This window comes from Colletes latitarsis, chromosome 11 (genome assembly GCF_051014445.1).
Source record: "Colletes latitarsis isolate SP2378_abdomen chromosome 11, iyColLati1, whole genome shotgun sequence".
Taxonomy (NCBI): domain Eukaryota; kingdom Metazoa; phylum Arthropoda; class Insecta; order Hymenoptera; family Colletidae; genus Colletes; species Colletes latitarsis.
In genome coordinates, this window is record NC_135144.1 from 15,910,097 (window position 1) to 15,925,548 (window position 15,452).

General features: G+C 37.1%; 3 protein-coding genes across 4 annotated transcripts; 2 read left to right on the plus strand and 1 right to left on the minus strand.

Annotated features, from left to right (window-relative positions):
- Positions 1-8: 8 nt before the first annotated feature.
- LOC143347442 (protein N-terminal glutamine amidohydrolase) lies at positions 9-12,649 on the minus strand. The gene is made up of 7 exons (XM_076776594.1): positions 12,454-12,649; positions 11,406-11,678; positions 10,673-10,903; positions 10,441-10,602; positions 5,344-5,497; positions 3,731-4,001; positions 9-3,018 (listed from the first exon to the last, which is right to left on the minus strand). Exons 3-7 carry the CDS (start codon positions 10,777-10,779, stop codon positions 2,864-2,866), a joined length of 849 nt encoding a protein of 282 aa, XP_076632709.1. The 5' UTR covers positions 10,780-10,903; positions 11,406-11,678; positions 12,454-12,649; the 3' UTR covers positions 9-2,863.
- Positions 8,264-9,953, plus strand: LOC143347436 (isochorismatase domain-containing protein 2). The gene is made up of 4 exons (XM_076776588.1): positions 8,264-8,994; positions 9,262-9,405; positions 9,493-9,678; positions 9,758-9,953. Exons 1-4 carry the CDS (start codon positions 8,872-8,874, stop codon positions 9,902-9,904), a joined length of 600 nt encoding a protein of 199 aa, XP_076632703.1. The 5' UTR covers positions 8,264-8,871; the 3' UTR covers positions 9,905-9,953.
- A 300-nt stretch (positions 12,650-12,949) lies between the features above and the next one.
- On the plus strand, positions 12,950-15,432 carry LOC143347438 (uncharacterized). Of its 2 annotated transcripts, XM_076776591.1 has the most exons (3): positions 12,950-13,084; positions 13,840-14,291; positions 15,142-15,432. In XM_076776591.1, exons 2-3 carry the CDS (start codon positions 13,841-13,843, stop codon positions 15,234-15,236), a joined length of 546 nt encoding a protein of 181 aa, XP_076632706.1. In that variant the 5' UTR covers positions 12,950-13,084; position 13,840; the 3' UTR covers positions 15,237-15,432. The 2 variants fall into 2 exon arrangements, with proteins under 2 accessions (XP_076632706.1, XP_076632705.1); XM_076776590.1 differs by lacking the exon at positions 12,950-13,084 and having other exon boundaries at positions 13,826-14,291.
- The last annotated feature ends 20 nt before the right edge of the window (positions 15,433-15,452 follow it).

Sequence of the window (15,452 nt, forward strand, 5' to 3'; positions counted from 1 at the left end):
TTCTGTAATTGTACATTATATATATTTTTGCAAATTGAATACAATATACATTTGAAAATTCATGCGCGTTATCGCTTCTCTCTTAATTCTCCGATGCCTAAGGTACGATAATCTTAACAGCGTTTGACCTGGATCAAACGGCACACACCGGAATATTGTGCGCCATAATGAGCAAAAACGTTAAATCACTTGTGGGGGGGGGGGGGGGGGGCAACTTGAACAAACACCAAGCATTCTCGTACACGTCGCAAGGTCTAATAGAAAGTCGATCGTGCAGAAGTATCGGATAAACTTAGCTTAATAATTCATAGACAACGTTCTTGGAAAGCAATATACTCGTCCCGTCGATTAAAAACGCATCGAGGGAGGAAAACGAAATATGCACGCTCGGAGAATTTGCTAACTTCGATTACCGTTATTTTCTTTTATTTTTGTTGATATTGGTGCTGTTCGTTTTGTTCGACGGCAGAGTACCAAGCTCCGACTGAGGAAGAAAGGGTGGTGGGGGGGCACAGAGGATTTCGGAGCACGTAATGATTTCTTTATATAAAGATTTAAAAAGTACATTCATAAAATTTCAAGCTGAGACAAACGGAGTGCGTCCATTTATTATATAATTAAATTATCGTAGACTCGAAAGACGAAGTTTATAAAGAGGTTCTTCCACCGTATTTTTTTTTTCTTTTTTTTTCAAATTTTCAGCGAACATGAGCGCGTATCGTGATAAAAGACTTGTAATCCTGAAAGTCGTATTATAACGTATCTTGCAGAATGACAATGATAAGAGAATATATCACCGAACGTTGACAAATATATATATATATACATATGTATATGTACGCATGTATATGTATAAAACAGTGTATAATTCAACATTTCCGACTAAACTCTCTCGTCGGTGTATCGAAATCGATACAATATAATTAAATATATCAATATAATAAATATGAAATGTTGATTAATATGAGTGTACGTGTACGTGTCTGTGTTTGTCGTGTAACATTTATATGTACATATACATACATATACATATATATATATATATACAATAGTTATCAATTTCCTCTGATATATTTAGTAATACGTTGAACGACAGAGAGATTAGGTCTCTGGTTCTCTCGTTTCTTCTATTTTAGTAATCGAATATACTGCACGCTAGAAAAAGGTCCCGGATTTTCCACGCACGACACGACGACGCCGGGCGTTCGTGTAAAAACGACGCGTGTTCCGTCGTCGTGAATCGTACTCGATTTTTTTCGGTGACTAGGTGTTTTCGAAAATCGTACGTAACACGATACAAGCGAAACGCACGTCAACGATAGAAGACAAAGAGAACTACTGAAAGATCTGGAAGGCAAAAGAGTGGACGAACTCTTAAATTATCGACGCCGACTATCGATTCATCGTCGCTTGATCGACGAACCGGTGGTCCGTTTGCGTTCGCTCGTCGATCGATATTTGTTTTGTCGAAAATTCTTTACCGATCGAACCGTAACGTGACAAATTCGGGAATGACGATCGCAAGAGCACCGCGAGCGAACGTTACAGCATCTCGCTGTAATTTTTACATTTCTCGCGAATAATCAACGATTCAAAGTTTTCGTTGTCAGGATTGTTTTGGCATTCGGGATACGAGGGATGCACGCGCGTTCGTTGACTCGAGTACGATCTTTCGATGTAGACGATTGGTCGTGTGGGGTCGCAACCCTGGTACGAATTTGGATCGATTGCCGATTTCTTTTCGCTCGTCCAACATCGACACGCTGTACGAAGATAGTCGCGTCGACGAGCGAACGCACAGTCGTTAAGAATCAGTATTTTTTCCCCCTTAGTATAAACAGTAGACAAATAGCTTGTAGGTATTCAAAGTAGAAAGTGTAAAGTATCACAAGAATTACAATAATCGTAATAATTACATTATCTCGCGAAGAATTCGAGTTCTTGACCTTACTATATCGATCGCACAATAATAATAAGCGTTTTTTAGTCGCGTCTGTGTCTCGGACGCGCGTTAATAGATATATGCATCGATCGAAGGGCGACCTTCTATCGAGCTCTCGGAAATTCTCCGTAAATACAATCAGTCTTTGACACAATAATTATAACGATACAATACCATCGATAGAGCAAAGCGGTGAAATAGATTTTTATACGAATGTATGGTAAAACATACAAACACGAGGACACTCATGAAACCACGACTCAAAAACTTGAAACATGGTCGATCGTAACGTGATAGCACACAATAGAGACAAAGGATCTCCGCGACGCGCTGCAAAAAACACTTTTTCGAAAGGTACGAAAGAAACATTTTTCAGCATAGCCTAGAAATACAACGGGCAAAATACTTATTCGAATATATTAGAAAACAGCAGCACAGCACGATCACTTAAACTCGTCTGCGAGCTTGCGTATCGGCACAGACAACGCGATCCGTAACGTTGCTGATCCGAGTTTTGATTTTGGAGACAATGGAAAAACAAAAAATGTTTTCGAATACGTTGCTCTGAATACTCAACGACGACTAACTAAATTTGTAGCGTCGATCAACGCATCTTACGATTAAATTTAATCGGTGGCAAGAACGGGGCACGCATCAAGTAACGTTTAAACATCGGCTTACGCATCGAGCATAAACGATTTAATATTTGGTAAACGATCGATCGGTTCCAGTATATATTTCATGTTACACGGAAACGTCGCGAGCAACGATTAAGTAAACATAATTATCCGATTATGACCCAATGTTTCCGCTCGTGAAGGTACATGCGCCAACCAATTCCCTTAGGCCATACAATTGATTTTGACATTCGAAATCAAAGCAAAACGATCGTCACCCTGCGGAACTTACTTAGCGGCACGTTTATGTCGGTGTCGGTTGTGGCTGAGGTGAACGAGGGACCGATGGGTTCGCGATCGGCCTATGAAACCGGTCGAATAGTTTCTCTAACGTCAACACGACCCCCAACCCGGTCTCTGGATCCGTGTTGATAAAGGTATCCAAGTTATCCTTGCATCCTAGAACGTATGCAAACAGAAATGCACATGTTGGATAAGAAATAATGCTCGTTTCCGCAGCGTGGGGCCCAAAACGAGCGGTATTTTCACCAATTTTTCATAGGAAATGTGTGCGTTCTGCCGAAATTACCTGTTCGCCATGCACGAAGTATTTCTTTAACTTTTGAAAACAATTTTTTTTTTTTAATTTCTATATTTACTTACAACTGAAAACCCGTTCAATCAAATTTAAAATACTGTCTAAAAATGGATCAGAACCGATGGAAACCAACCAGCTTTGAAAAAAATTTTTCGTTTGTTACGTTCTGATCTCTATGATCGATGCTACGCTGTACACTAACCATGGTTACATCGTCCAATAGAATTAACTACTATTTAACCAAAAATAATAAAAACTGGACTAAAAAAATATTTTCGTACAGTTTAAGGGTCCCTCTTCGCGTTCCTAAAAGTCTAGCACGGTAGAACTCTTAACTTTTTATGAAAAAAATTAAAAAGGAAAAGGAATTTTAATACGCTGTTGCACGAGAATCACCCCCTTAACGTGTCGAAGCAAAATCTTATTATTCATTTGAGAATAACTATTGTAAATTGTGCTGTGAATTTAAAAAGGTTAACCAATGGTGGAAAGAGACGCGAGTATGGGCAAATGTTGCTTTCGATGGATGCAATGGCGGATGTTAATGGGGTCAACCTGTTCCATTGAACGTACTTGGTGTTGAAATCGGCGGATAATCCGGCGGGGTCTTGATCCATGTACCATCCTCGCGTTTCATGTGATGCCGATCTGACGCGAACTCTCGCAAGTATACGCTGGCTGGCAATACTCTAAATCTTCTGTGATGCTCCGGCGGCACCACTTCGTCGGATCTAAACGTTTCCATCGCGTACTTCCAGAAATGCGTCGGAAACGGCAACACGCTATCTAAATCGTACACGACCGCCCTTTCGTCGGGTGCATAGATAAAGATTACGTGGAAGTCCTATGGATACAACAAACAAACACGTTGCTCTTTCCCCGTAGCTATTTCGACGCTAAGCAGATGGGCTCGAGGGGTCTCCCTAGTATAGAGGTTTCAAAAAAACGATTGTTTTTCTAAATTTTATTATCAGTCATAGTCTTCCAGTCCATCGACTACATAATTATAATTTCGTAATCGAAAAACTTTTTGACAATCTCGACTTGGGTAGTTTCATCAAATATTTTTGTTTGTTTCTTCAAACCGATCTCGATTGTACCGCCATTATTCCGTTCTGTATACTAGACGAGTAATTTAACCGTGTTACCTGGATTTGCTTATGAACTGTTTGTTGTATAAACAAAACGTTTTGAACAAAACATGTTTTTTTTACACAATGAATAGTTTACAAGTAAAATCATTTGATACAGTTAGTTAGTTTCAGCTATTGGGGCGATGATTAGGAAAAGTTCGAAAACTTGTGTCTGCCCTTTTATAAACTTTTCTTAAAATTCAAAATCCATGAGGAATAGTTGCTACGTAAAATGAAACATAAACGAGTAGACTGCTCCTCTGATGAAGGGATGTTAGCTTTAAAGGAACTAGCTCGACTCACTTTGATCCGTCTTTCTTTTCCATATACAGAGTGTACAAAAAGTTTGAGACCAAATTTAAACTACGTTACTGGGATTAAATAGATAAAACAAGTTCGTATAAACTTATGTCCGAAAATACTTCATTCACGAGATATAAGATTTTCATATGAACTTTTTCCATCCATTTGACCTCAGTAACGCATAGTACAAGTTTGGTTCCAACATTTTTGGACATCATGTACATGAACTTTCCTACAGCTTAGAAAGTTTATGAATGTACAAATTAAGCTAAAAAAAAAAAAAAAAACGCGCGCCATACGAGCACGTCTGAAAAAAGAATCGTGGAATTTTCAAAAAAGACCAGAATTGCTCGGAAAAAAGCTATAGTTATTAAACAAGTATCGTATGAGGAAGCAGGATTATTATGTGTATGCTGCTTTTGCTGATTAGATGTAAGTATAAGCAAAAATGAACAGTGCACAAAAACTCTTTTCTCAAATTTTAAATAAGTTACGATTCAACCGTCGAAGATATACTAATGAATTTAATTAAAGTTAACTAAAAGCCTACGCACCTATACGAACGAAATTGACCAAAATATTGTTAAATGTATTAAAACATATAGTTAATACAATGGTCAATCTTAATTTGGTATCTCCAAAAAAAAAAAAAAAAAGAAAAAAAAAACTTTAAAAACTTCGTTTTTCGTACGTCTACAGCAGGAAGACCCCTCAAACGAGACACTACATTTATTTTGTTTTCTAACAGACCCAAACAACGAGCTTATCCTCGTCCTTTCCTGCCCGTTGCCGCCATAGCGGTACGCTACGCCAGGGGTTGCTTACGAAAGCAACGTAGCAATGATTTATTTCTGATCCGTGTCTCGTGGCTACGTCCTGGCACAGCTTCCATACATTTTCCTCGCTAAAATAACAATTTCTTCTTGCAGACTAATGTGTACAAGGAACAACAAAACGCTCATGTGCTTTGATGAAAATATGACGCAACGAAGTGCAACAACATGAACGCAGGTAAAAGAGTGCAGAATGTCGCTAAGCAAGCGTTGGCTACGATAGAAAAAGAAACGATCCTCTCTCAGAAAAATAAATGGAAAATGTCGAAGCAACATATTTCTTTTGAATCGTAAATTTCAGTTTACATTCCGAATTCATTTGTTCGGTATAAGTCAGGAATTGTAATCGTGACCCAAACCAGATCCGGTTCTTAATTAACGTTCGAATTTAGATAAAAATTTCGAATAGATAACAAACAACGTTCTATCCGTGGTTAATTAAAACCTGTAATTTAAGATACAGACTTATACGTTGTTTTATGTGGGACGCAGTTAAACGTATATCAGTAACAGTTAAATCGAATAAATGTCAAGAATAAGTCGATGTACATTGTTTTTATTCGTCATTCATCGTATGAATAAAATTTTGCCCGTCTGTGGTGAGTGTGGGTATGTATACGATTTATCGTGTTGGCAATCCGAGAAGTATAAATACGAAATGGTAAACTGACAATAGACCGTGGAACAAAAAACAATCGATAGCATGATATATGTATAAAATCACAATAAATTTACCACGCTTTAAGCTGGCCTCCTTTTCCATCAATTGCTCTCTGTACGATAGTATGCTTTACATCAATACTTTTATTTTTGATTCAACAGTTAAAAATGCATACGTCTTATCAAAGGATATAGAATAAAATTAAAAATAAGTTATCTCGCTTCGGAATAGATAACGTTTATATTACACTTATATTTTAAGTATTAATAGTAAGAACATTCTGTTAATTAAAAATGAAATAAAACTTTTTTTCAAATTTAAGGGAACATATGCTGTCGATCTTACACATTACTTGCAGTATAATCATATAAATGAACTCATTATAAATACAAAGCAGAAGAAAATGCAAATACAATCATTAAAACTCAGCTTTTAGCTCTAATCATTATTAAAACTAATAATATTTGCAATGTTGTTACTAACAAAGTAGTGCAAATTAAAAATGTAATAAGAACTCAAGTTAAAAATAAATGAATGAATTAAAAAAAAAAATTAATTTTGGCGCAATACGTGTATTTGAGTTCTTTGTTGGTATAAATTTGCATTATATTCAGAACGGCAAAATTACTATTCAAAAACGAATGTATGCAAATTACGTATAAATATACGTAAATGTATTATGAATGTATGCAAAATATGCAGAATGCAATACGGGTTGTTATATGTATATCGACCAAAAAATGAAACGAATCTGTGCCTGTGTTTCATTATTAAAATTGTATTCTATTAAAGCGTACATTTCTTATTTATTATTTACCACGCATTCTAAGCAAGTTAATCGGCATTTTCTATTTACTGTTTGTAGATTTACGCTAACTTCGAATCGGTAACCCAAGTTTTCACTCGAGTTAGGCAACGGTTACAACCCCTGGTAAGAATCATCTACATTCGAGTTTTAAGACCGCTTATAAAATTTAAACAGAACGGTATGCAAACAAAGAAAACCCAGACGCAAATGTTTCTAGCGGAGAACGTTTACGAAACGTATGTAGGCAATCGCAAACGTAAGCTATGCGAAGAAATACTGTTAATTGTGGATGATAGATGGTGCAACTGGTAAAATAAATGCATTCAAAGCTTTGCGAAATAGCGAATGGAAATGAGGTAGCTGGATACGCGGAGGGTGATTAAAATAGAACTAGTATAGCAATGCGTGTCCGTCGTTAAAAATCCATCGTACGTTCGTGCGAGGCGAGGCACGATAGCTTCATATGTATTATCCACTAGTAGCGTGCATGCATTATTAATCGAAGGAACATGTACACTCGTATATTCCCGTCGAACAACCATAACAAAGATAAAATTGCAAGCTCTACTGAAAAACGAGAGCACAAAACGCGCGGTAGTTTTCAAAGCCGAGCAGACGATGCGCTGTGATTCGTGGGTACTTCGTACATATTAAAGATGGCGGCAGCATTTCGCACTGCCGTCTCTGTACCACTGCAACGTATCGATCCATCGCGGGATATACCGCAATACGACACATTTATTTCATCAAATCGATAATTACTCGCACGACAGGAAACTCGAGCGAATTTCGCTGAACACTTACCAATAACAACTCGTGTACACGCACTCTGATGCTTTCGGAAAAAGCTGCACCAGCGGCTTCGTATGCCCGGTCTCACGAGGCTCCATGGCCATTCTTTGTTTACAAACTCGTCTCGCTCAAACTACACGGATACTAGAATTTCTTTTCAACGGAATGCAGAGCTTATTACTTCGATCGTTAAAACGTCAGCGATTCCTCAGTCGACAAACCGTACGCGAACATCGTTGCCGATTTGATTGTATCAGCTTAATCAGCTTGACAAACTCGAAACGAACCCGTGCATCCGACCAGCCGGAACAACATTGTTTGACTACCGCCGGTCGCTGCTGCCACTCTATGTGGCCTTCTCACGTTCGAGTCGACTCGCACCTGGGTCGCTGCAGTACATACTACGCACGCGCCAAACGAGTCGATTTAAATCACTAACATACATCACGAAATGCGTATTAGAAAATATGTTTTACAAATTAATGCCGTCGGTGTACGTTCGCGTTTCACGCATAAAACTTCCCATAGATAACGGAACACCAACAAGGCATAAGAATTATACGGTTATGGTAAACTATTCGTTTCAGTCACGATTCGTACTTGCAGCAAAAGTATGTCTTCTGAAACAACGTGCAATGCACAATTGCATTTCATATATTTGAGAGACCTTTTTAAACTATAAAAGTCGTGTAATATAGTGTCTATAGTAATGTCGTATTTATTTTGACTTTCAATAATATATTCCTTAAATACATGATCTATCGTATTGTAAATAGTGATAACGCCGTGCAGTAATGTTATCAATTGATAACTCAGGGCTGCGTAAAAGATTATCCTACTAGGTTAACCTTGCTCGTTTTCCTAATTAAACAAACATTTATTATGGTGCCCTTGCACGCTTAATTATGTCGCTTGCGCATCGAGAGGGGCACTTCAAAATCGATGAAATGCAACATATCTAAAGTTAGTAAAGCTAAGACTGGCCATGAACTTTAGATAACGGAGAAATACATACACATACGTATCATGTGCGTTACATAAAAACACATTACTTGGCAGGAGAAAGTCGTAGATGTCGTAGACTTATTTGTTACCGGTACTTTCACGAAACATTTTTTCCCGTGACGAACGACATTACAACTTCGCCTCAAACTTTGAAGTAGTTATTATTACAAAAAAAGACAATGAATGCTGCAAAAGCGATTCTAAAACAGGGTAAAAGTGTATTGCTAATATGCGACATTCAAGAAAAACTGATGAAAGCTATCTTTGAATCCAATAAAGTTACCCAGAATTCGACAAAACTGGTAATTACTGAAAATATCATTTATACGATTCAATAGATCCAAGACGTTAATGTATATGTTCGTATACATAGAAAGATTAAAGGTTATGTGTTCACTATTATGCATATAAAATGTCTTCTTTGATATAAATTTGAGAAATATGTAATAGTTTTATGTTTTTTTAATTTGTGTTGTTAAATTGCAATAGTCAAAGAAAAATGACATTTGCAATACACTTAGCTTATAATTAGTTTACAGAAATTATTAAATTATGTATAATGTATCTAGATAAACGCATTGAAGATTTTGGATGTTCCTATGATAGTCACTGAACAAAATCCAAATAGTTTAGGAAAAACGATTCCTGAATTTGACATTTCTGGTGCCAAAGGACCATTTGAAAAAACTTCATTTAGCATGTGTACACACGAAGTAACCAAATTATACTATTTTTTTTATTAAATGCACGTCAACCTTATGCAAAGTTTATTTTATTTCTTATGTTTTCATTAATTTTAGGTAATTAAAGAACTCTCTACAATTTGTTCTGGACAGAAACCAAATGCAATTATTTTAATTGGTATAGAAATGCATGTATGCATAGAGAATACTGCAATTGATCTAAAAAATGATGGATATGAAGTACATATTGTTGCAGATTGCTGTTCTTCCCGTACCCAACAAGATAGATTATTGGCTTTAGAGGTAAAATAAAAATCATTTATAAAATAAATGCAGACTTAGTACAGGTACATATCATGTGTAATTTCTGTTATTTTGACAGAGAATGAGAGGAATAGGATGTCACATAGCAACTTCAGAAAATGTTATTTTCAAAATGTTGGGAGATGCAAAGCATAAGGATTTTAAAAGTATATTAAATTTGATAAAGACACCATCATTGGAAATAGGTCTTAATGGAAAATTATAAATCATTAGAAATAAATATTTTTATAAAAGGTATAGAATAATTATAAAAATCTTATAAAAAAATTAAAATCTTTTTATTCTGATATCAGTACTTTGTTGGTATAAATATATAGCAATGTTATGTAAAAAAAGAAAAAGTGTTAATCTAGTTTTTCCCTGTTGAACCAAACCCTCCTTCTCCTCTTTCCGTATCATTTAAACTATCAACTTCTTCAAGTTCAGGATATGTAATATTTTCACATATCAATTGCGCTATACGATCTCCTGGGGAGATTTTAAACTCCTCATCGCTGTGATTAAATAGTACAACTCCTAAATTTCCCCTGTATTGACAGAAGTATAGACTTCAATATCTTATGTATGAATGTGTAATACACACATTCAAATACTATCTACAGCTTTCAAACACGACACACATTCAGAAAAATCTCTATCTAATCAATTGCTTCCAGTTTCATACAACTATTGTGCATACACTCTGAATTTACTGAACGCTTATTGCGTCATTATAGTTTTAATATCTAGCGAAAGACTTACCGATAATCAGCATCAATAACGCCGGCACCTACGTCGATATGATTTTTCCATGCTAGTCCAGAACGTGGTGCAACTCGTCCATACGTACCTTGAGGAACTTCGATTTGTAAATCAGTTTTAACTAGTCCTTTACCATGTGCTGGCACAACGTACTCGTAAGCACTGTTAAATAAAGAAGTATAATATTCGCAATTCCGTAGACTGTCCTTGTAAAAGATAGAATGTAACGTACCTTCTTAAATCATATCCTGCAGCACTTTTCGATCCTTTCGTGGGGGCGTAAGCTTTATCGGTTAGCCTCGCGAATTTTAATACCTTTGAACCATTTACTATTGACATGATGAAATTCAGAATGTCTCACCCTTACGATTCAAACGACACTATACAAATGAATAGCAGACTAGCCGATGGCAACGGATTTTTTCTGTAGATCATTTTACCGCGCTTTTCTTAGTACCGAAAACTGAAACAGCGTGATTGTGACTTATATTTTATTTATTAAGACAATTTGTTGCCAAACATTTTTGTACATTTATGGTCGATTACTTTCGTTCAAAATATTTACTTAGTTTTGTTAAAAGTTATGAGTATTAGTTCGTGTAAATGATCGAATATAAATGTGATTATTAACTTCCGGACCGCGGTATTCAAACGATTGTCTCGATTTTTTTGCAAAGTAAAGTGAGTAAAGCGTCAATGAAATACATAAAGCATCTATTGTTATTCATAGTATACTATAAATTAGGTTGTTCTATTTATTGTAATATATTTTATTAAATATAACAAAAAATTTGAAAATCATAACAATAGCATTACAAAATTAAGTAAAATGCAAAGAAACTAGCCAAAATTCAATTTTCCGAAGAAACGACTATTGTTTAAACGCAATAATTATTGAGTTACAATGTTATTAGATAATATTTTAAAGCATAAGATAATGTACCGTTAGCACATGGAACGCTAACCTCAAAGCAACGTCAGTCGTTTTCTAGATGGCGTTATCGTGACACCTGTTCTAACATAGACAGCCACTAGACGTATCTGTCCTTAAAATTCGTTGATAATTTATCGTGCCACGAAATGGTGAATCTCAACGGAGGTTCCGACGGCCCGATCGAGCACAGCTTCAGCAATGTCATTTTCATAATTCCTGCGATTATCGTCATCGGGCTCGCCGGTAAGAATCATCTGTGAAAAGCGCGGCATCTAACGTTCTCTGTATACGAATAACGCCTTCTCTAAAAAACATATGGTTTCTTGTCAGTGTACAATAATTTTGTTGCTTTTTCTGCTTCGGCTTCTAAGATCGATTTATATGATCCGTTCAGGCACGTTTCGTTTCCGACGAATACAGTTGGCGAATAGAAGAAAGACATACATACATTATGCATATACCGTTCTTCTTTCCATTAATTATATTTGTCGAATACGGAACGTCTCCAAACGGATAACATAAATTGACCCGTATTTATTTATTTACGATAGGGTGACAATGAAGTAGGAATTATTGTTTTCACGACAGTTTATTTACATACGTCTAATCTAAGAAAACGAGTCTCGTTTGAAAGCTATCGATCGGCGCTGTTCGATTAAGAAGTGCTCGTCGGAGGCAACAGGTTTGAACCTAGTTTTCTCGGGTCAAACACCTGACGCTGTTGCACGTGATTCAGATTTATGAATATAGCGTGACGCGACGAATAGCGACGTAATAGATACGTCCCGATTCAACGATTTGAACACTGAAATGTTACGTATGTACATACGTGCCATGTGCTTGCATTGCTACGAGGTTACAAATTCGTTAGCTACACGTCTCAAGTGCATTCTACGAAATTTCTATTTCCGAATTGTTTCGAAAAACTGTTCATTCTTGAAATCATAGTGGGTTTTTTAAAATTGCAATGTAGTAAAGACAGTGGAAGGTTGTTTCCGTCAAAGTGTGTCGAGTTACTTGAACGATGCAGAAGGAAGGAAAGGACTTACGACAAATGATTCTAACAAATGATTACTTACTTAGGATCGGTACATTACGCTTATCTTTATCCAGTTATTGACTGATTTCGATGTATCGTTGGAGAGATTTATTAATCTTGTCGTTTAGTAAATTTTTCAAGTACTCGGTCTACTTGAGTACGCAAGACAGATGTACTTGGCTCTTTCGTGTACGCATTCTGAGACGGCATCAATTTCGATACGCGAATTAATCGTGTACGTGGCTTCGAGATCCCACCAACGGTTGAGACGAGCATTGTAGCGTTCGTATGACGTACAAGAAACGCAACGCGCCTGCCTAACGCGTTTCGTCTTACACGTCGTAAAGGTCAGGTCGTTCAGCGTAGATTAACCTGTGTTTCGTGGCTTCTCGGTTAACACGTTGGAAGCAGCCACGTTGGCCCGACGCATGCACTGTTACCAATAAGATAAAAATTCTCGTTCGAATCGGCCAATCGTCATCCGAACGTCTGCTCGTCGCTTATCTTCCCGCCAAACGCGAGCAATCTTCTCTTAGTGAGCAATTAACTTCCACGAGAGTGCACAGTCTTCTAACATTTACGCCCACTTTCTCCATTGTTCGATCATCTGTAACAAGTGTTTTTGGACCGCTATATTTTTCTCTATTTGAACGACAGAGCAATTCTTACAGGTATGCCAGTTAGTCAATGTTCATACACCGTGAACAATACGCTAAAGTAATCGGTAGTAGACTACGTGGATATAATAAACGAAGACTTCTTTACATTTCGACTCTTCGGATTAGTATTATTTTCAATAAAAAAATAAATGTAAGGACGTACAATAACTATTCAATTATAGGCTCGTATCGATTTTCTTTCTTTCTATACTCGCGTGTAACCGTATGTTAGAAAAAAATGTAATGAAAATTAAGCGACAATATTTACAACCGAATATAATACAGTTTTCTTTACTTTGTAAATATGTTGTTTTTTATTTTTACACGTTGCTGTATAGATTTATTCTTTGCATAAATTTATTAGACACAAACAAAGAGATTGGTCTCGATTCTCATTCATAATTTAATGATTACAAGCTGTCCTTAGATTTATTTTTATATTTCTCAAGATAATACCAAACCGTAGGATTAAAACAATTTTGGATTCGTTGAAGATCATTGACCGTGAAACGCGCATAAGTAATATTTTCAAAGGAACGGTAAAAATAGATTTTCTCACCTCGGAGCAAGTGTTTTGTCATAGTGGTTAGACGTGCTCGTTATTATACATTGTTCTTAAAGCATCGCGGAGAAACATATGGCGGTTCACGGTACGTCCATTATCGGTGTCCGCGTATAAATACCGTTATCTAATCTTCTAATGGACGGCGCGTCTTTTGAGACGATCGCCTGAAACCTATTGCTGAATCACAGATGTTTTTAATTAGGATGTGGATGGCACTTGCGAGCGGGATTCGTGGTGTTGCGTCCATGGACGTTAACGACCCACCAAATGTCGCGCCCTATGTCGAGCCCAATGTTGTACCCGATGTTCCATCCAATGTTGTGCCCAATGTCGCGCCAGAAGTATATCCTGATGCACCCTTGCCGTCTGAAGCAGTTTACGAAACAGTTTCTGAAGCAGTTTCCGATGTAGTTTCCGATGCATCTTTGCCATCCGAAGCGATCCCAGTCTTTGATGGAAACATTCCAACGGCGCAGGAACTTGTCGATATGCTCGATTCGATGACCGGCATATCGGACGAGGAAAAAGCGAGTCTCAAGGAAGACTTGATGAACAATATTCAAGGAGACGCTATGCCGATGGCAGCCGGCAATGACCCAACCATGCAGACCCTGGTACTCTTGTCCCTACTGAGCGTAGTCGTTCTAATTTTCGGTAAATATCTTGCTGCGTGCTGGACCAACGAGTCCAGACTTCTGTTACAACGTTGTTGCCTCTGTTCGTTAATTATTCGTTTAGGTCAAGATTCAACATAAAGTCCATCGCGCAAGAAATTAGGTCGAGTTCCGTTTTGTCTTGTCCCGGCTACGTTGACAAGATTCACGCTGATTGAGCGAATTTTGTTTTTTTGTTTTATCAGCAGTATTGCATTGCAATCAGCGGTCGAGAATCGCAGTTCGAACACTTATTATGGTTACAATTCGTTCGCTGTGGTACTTGTTATCTAATCGACTACTTAACTACCGCTCGCGAACAGTTATTTAATCAGATTAACGTTGTTCTTCTAAAGGAATCGGTGTTACGGTTTAACGACTGCGCTCTCGTAGTCGCAAGAAAATTTCGTGGCTTCTTCTCTCGTTCCGAGTGTTCGAAACATGGCGCAGAAAATTTTGGACACTTTGCGAAGCAAAGGCGTGTTAACCGGTAGCGTTCAAGAAAAGTTAATGCAATTTATTCCGGAGAATGGTATTGAAAAGCTGTCGAGTATTTTTCAACGATACCAAGAGTTAAACGACGATGAAAAACAGCAATTCTTGAACGATGCGTTTGTAAAGCTCAAGGATACTTTGCAGGATGAAAATAACAGTGATTCGAATGTGTATTCGCGATTCCTGTACTCTTACTCGTATATTGTTTTCTTTTTCGCTGTGCTATTGATTGTTTCTGTGCTTGGTACGTTACATTCGCTTCGTAGTGCCATTAATTGAAATTTCGAATAGAAATCTTCGTATCGTTTACAATTGTTCTTCCGTTTAACTATTAACGCATGTTTTTGTCATTGCAGTTTTCTTCGTTTACAAACTGTTTAAATGTCTGAGGGAGAGAGAAGCGAAGCGGGAAGAGAAGAAGAAAAATAAAGAGCTGAAAAAGAAGAAGTAATCCGGATGACAATCACGGAGGATGTCGCGTCATCGGATACGGTGCAAGAAAGTATAATGTACAACGTTCACGTACGCGCTATGCAGACACATTGCGTTGTTTTGCGGATAATCGTATTTAATGTACGATAAAATACGATCTACATTTTATTATGACTTATTCTATTTTATTAAATAAAATATATTTATGAGTAAAATTTTAGTCGTTTAGTGGATC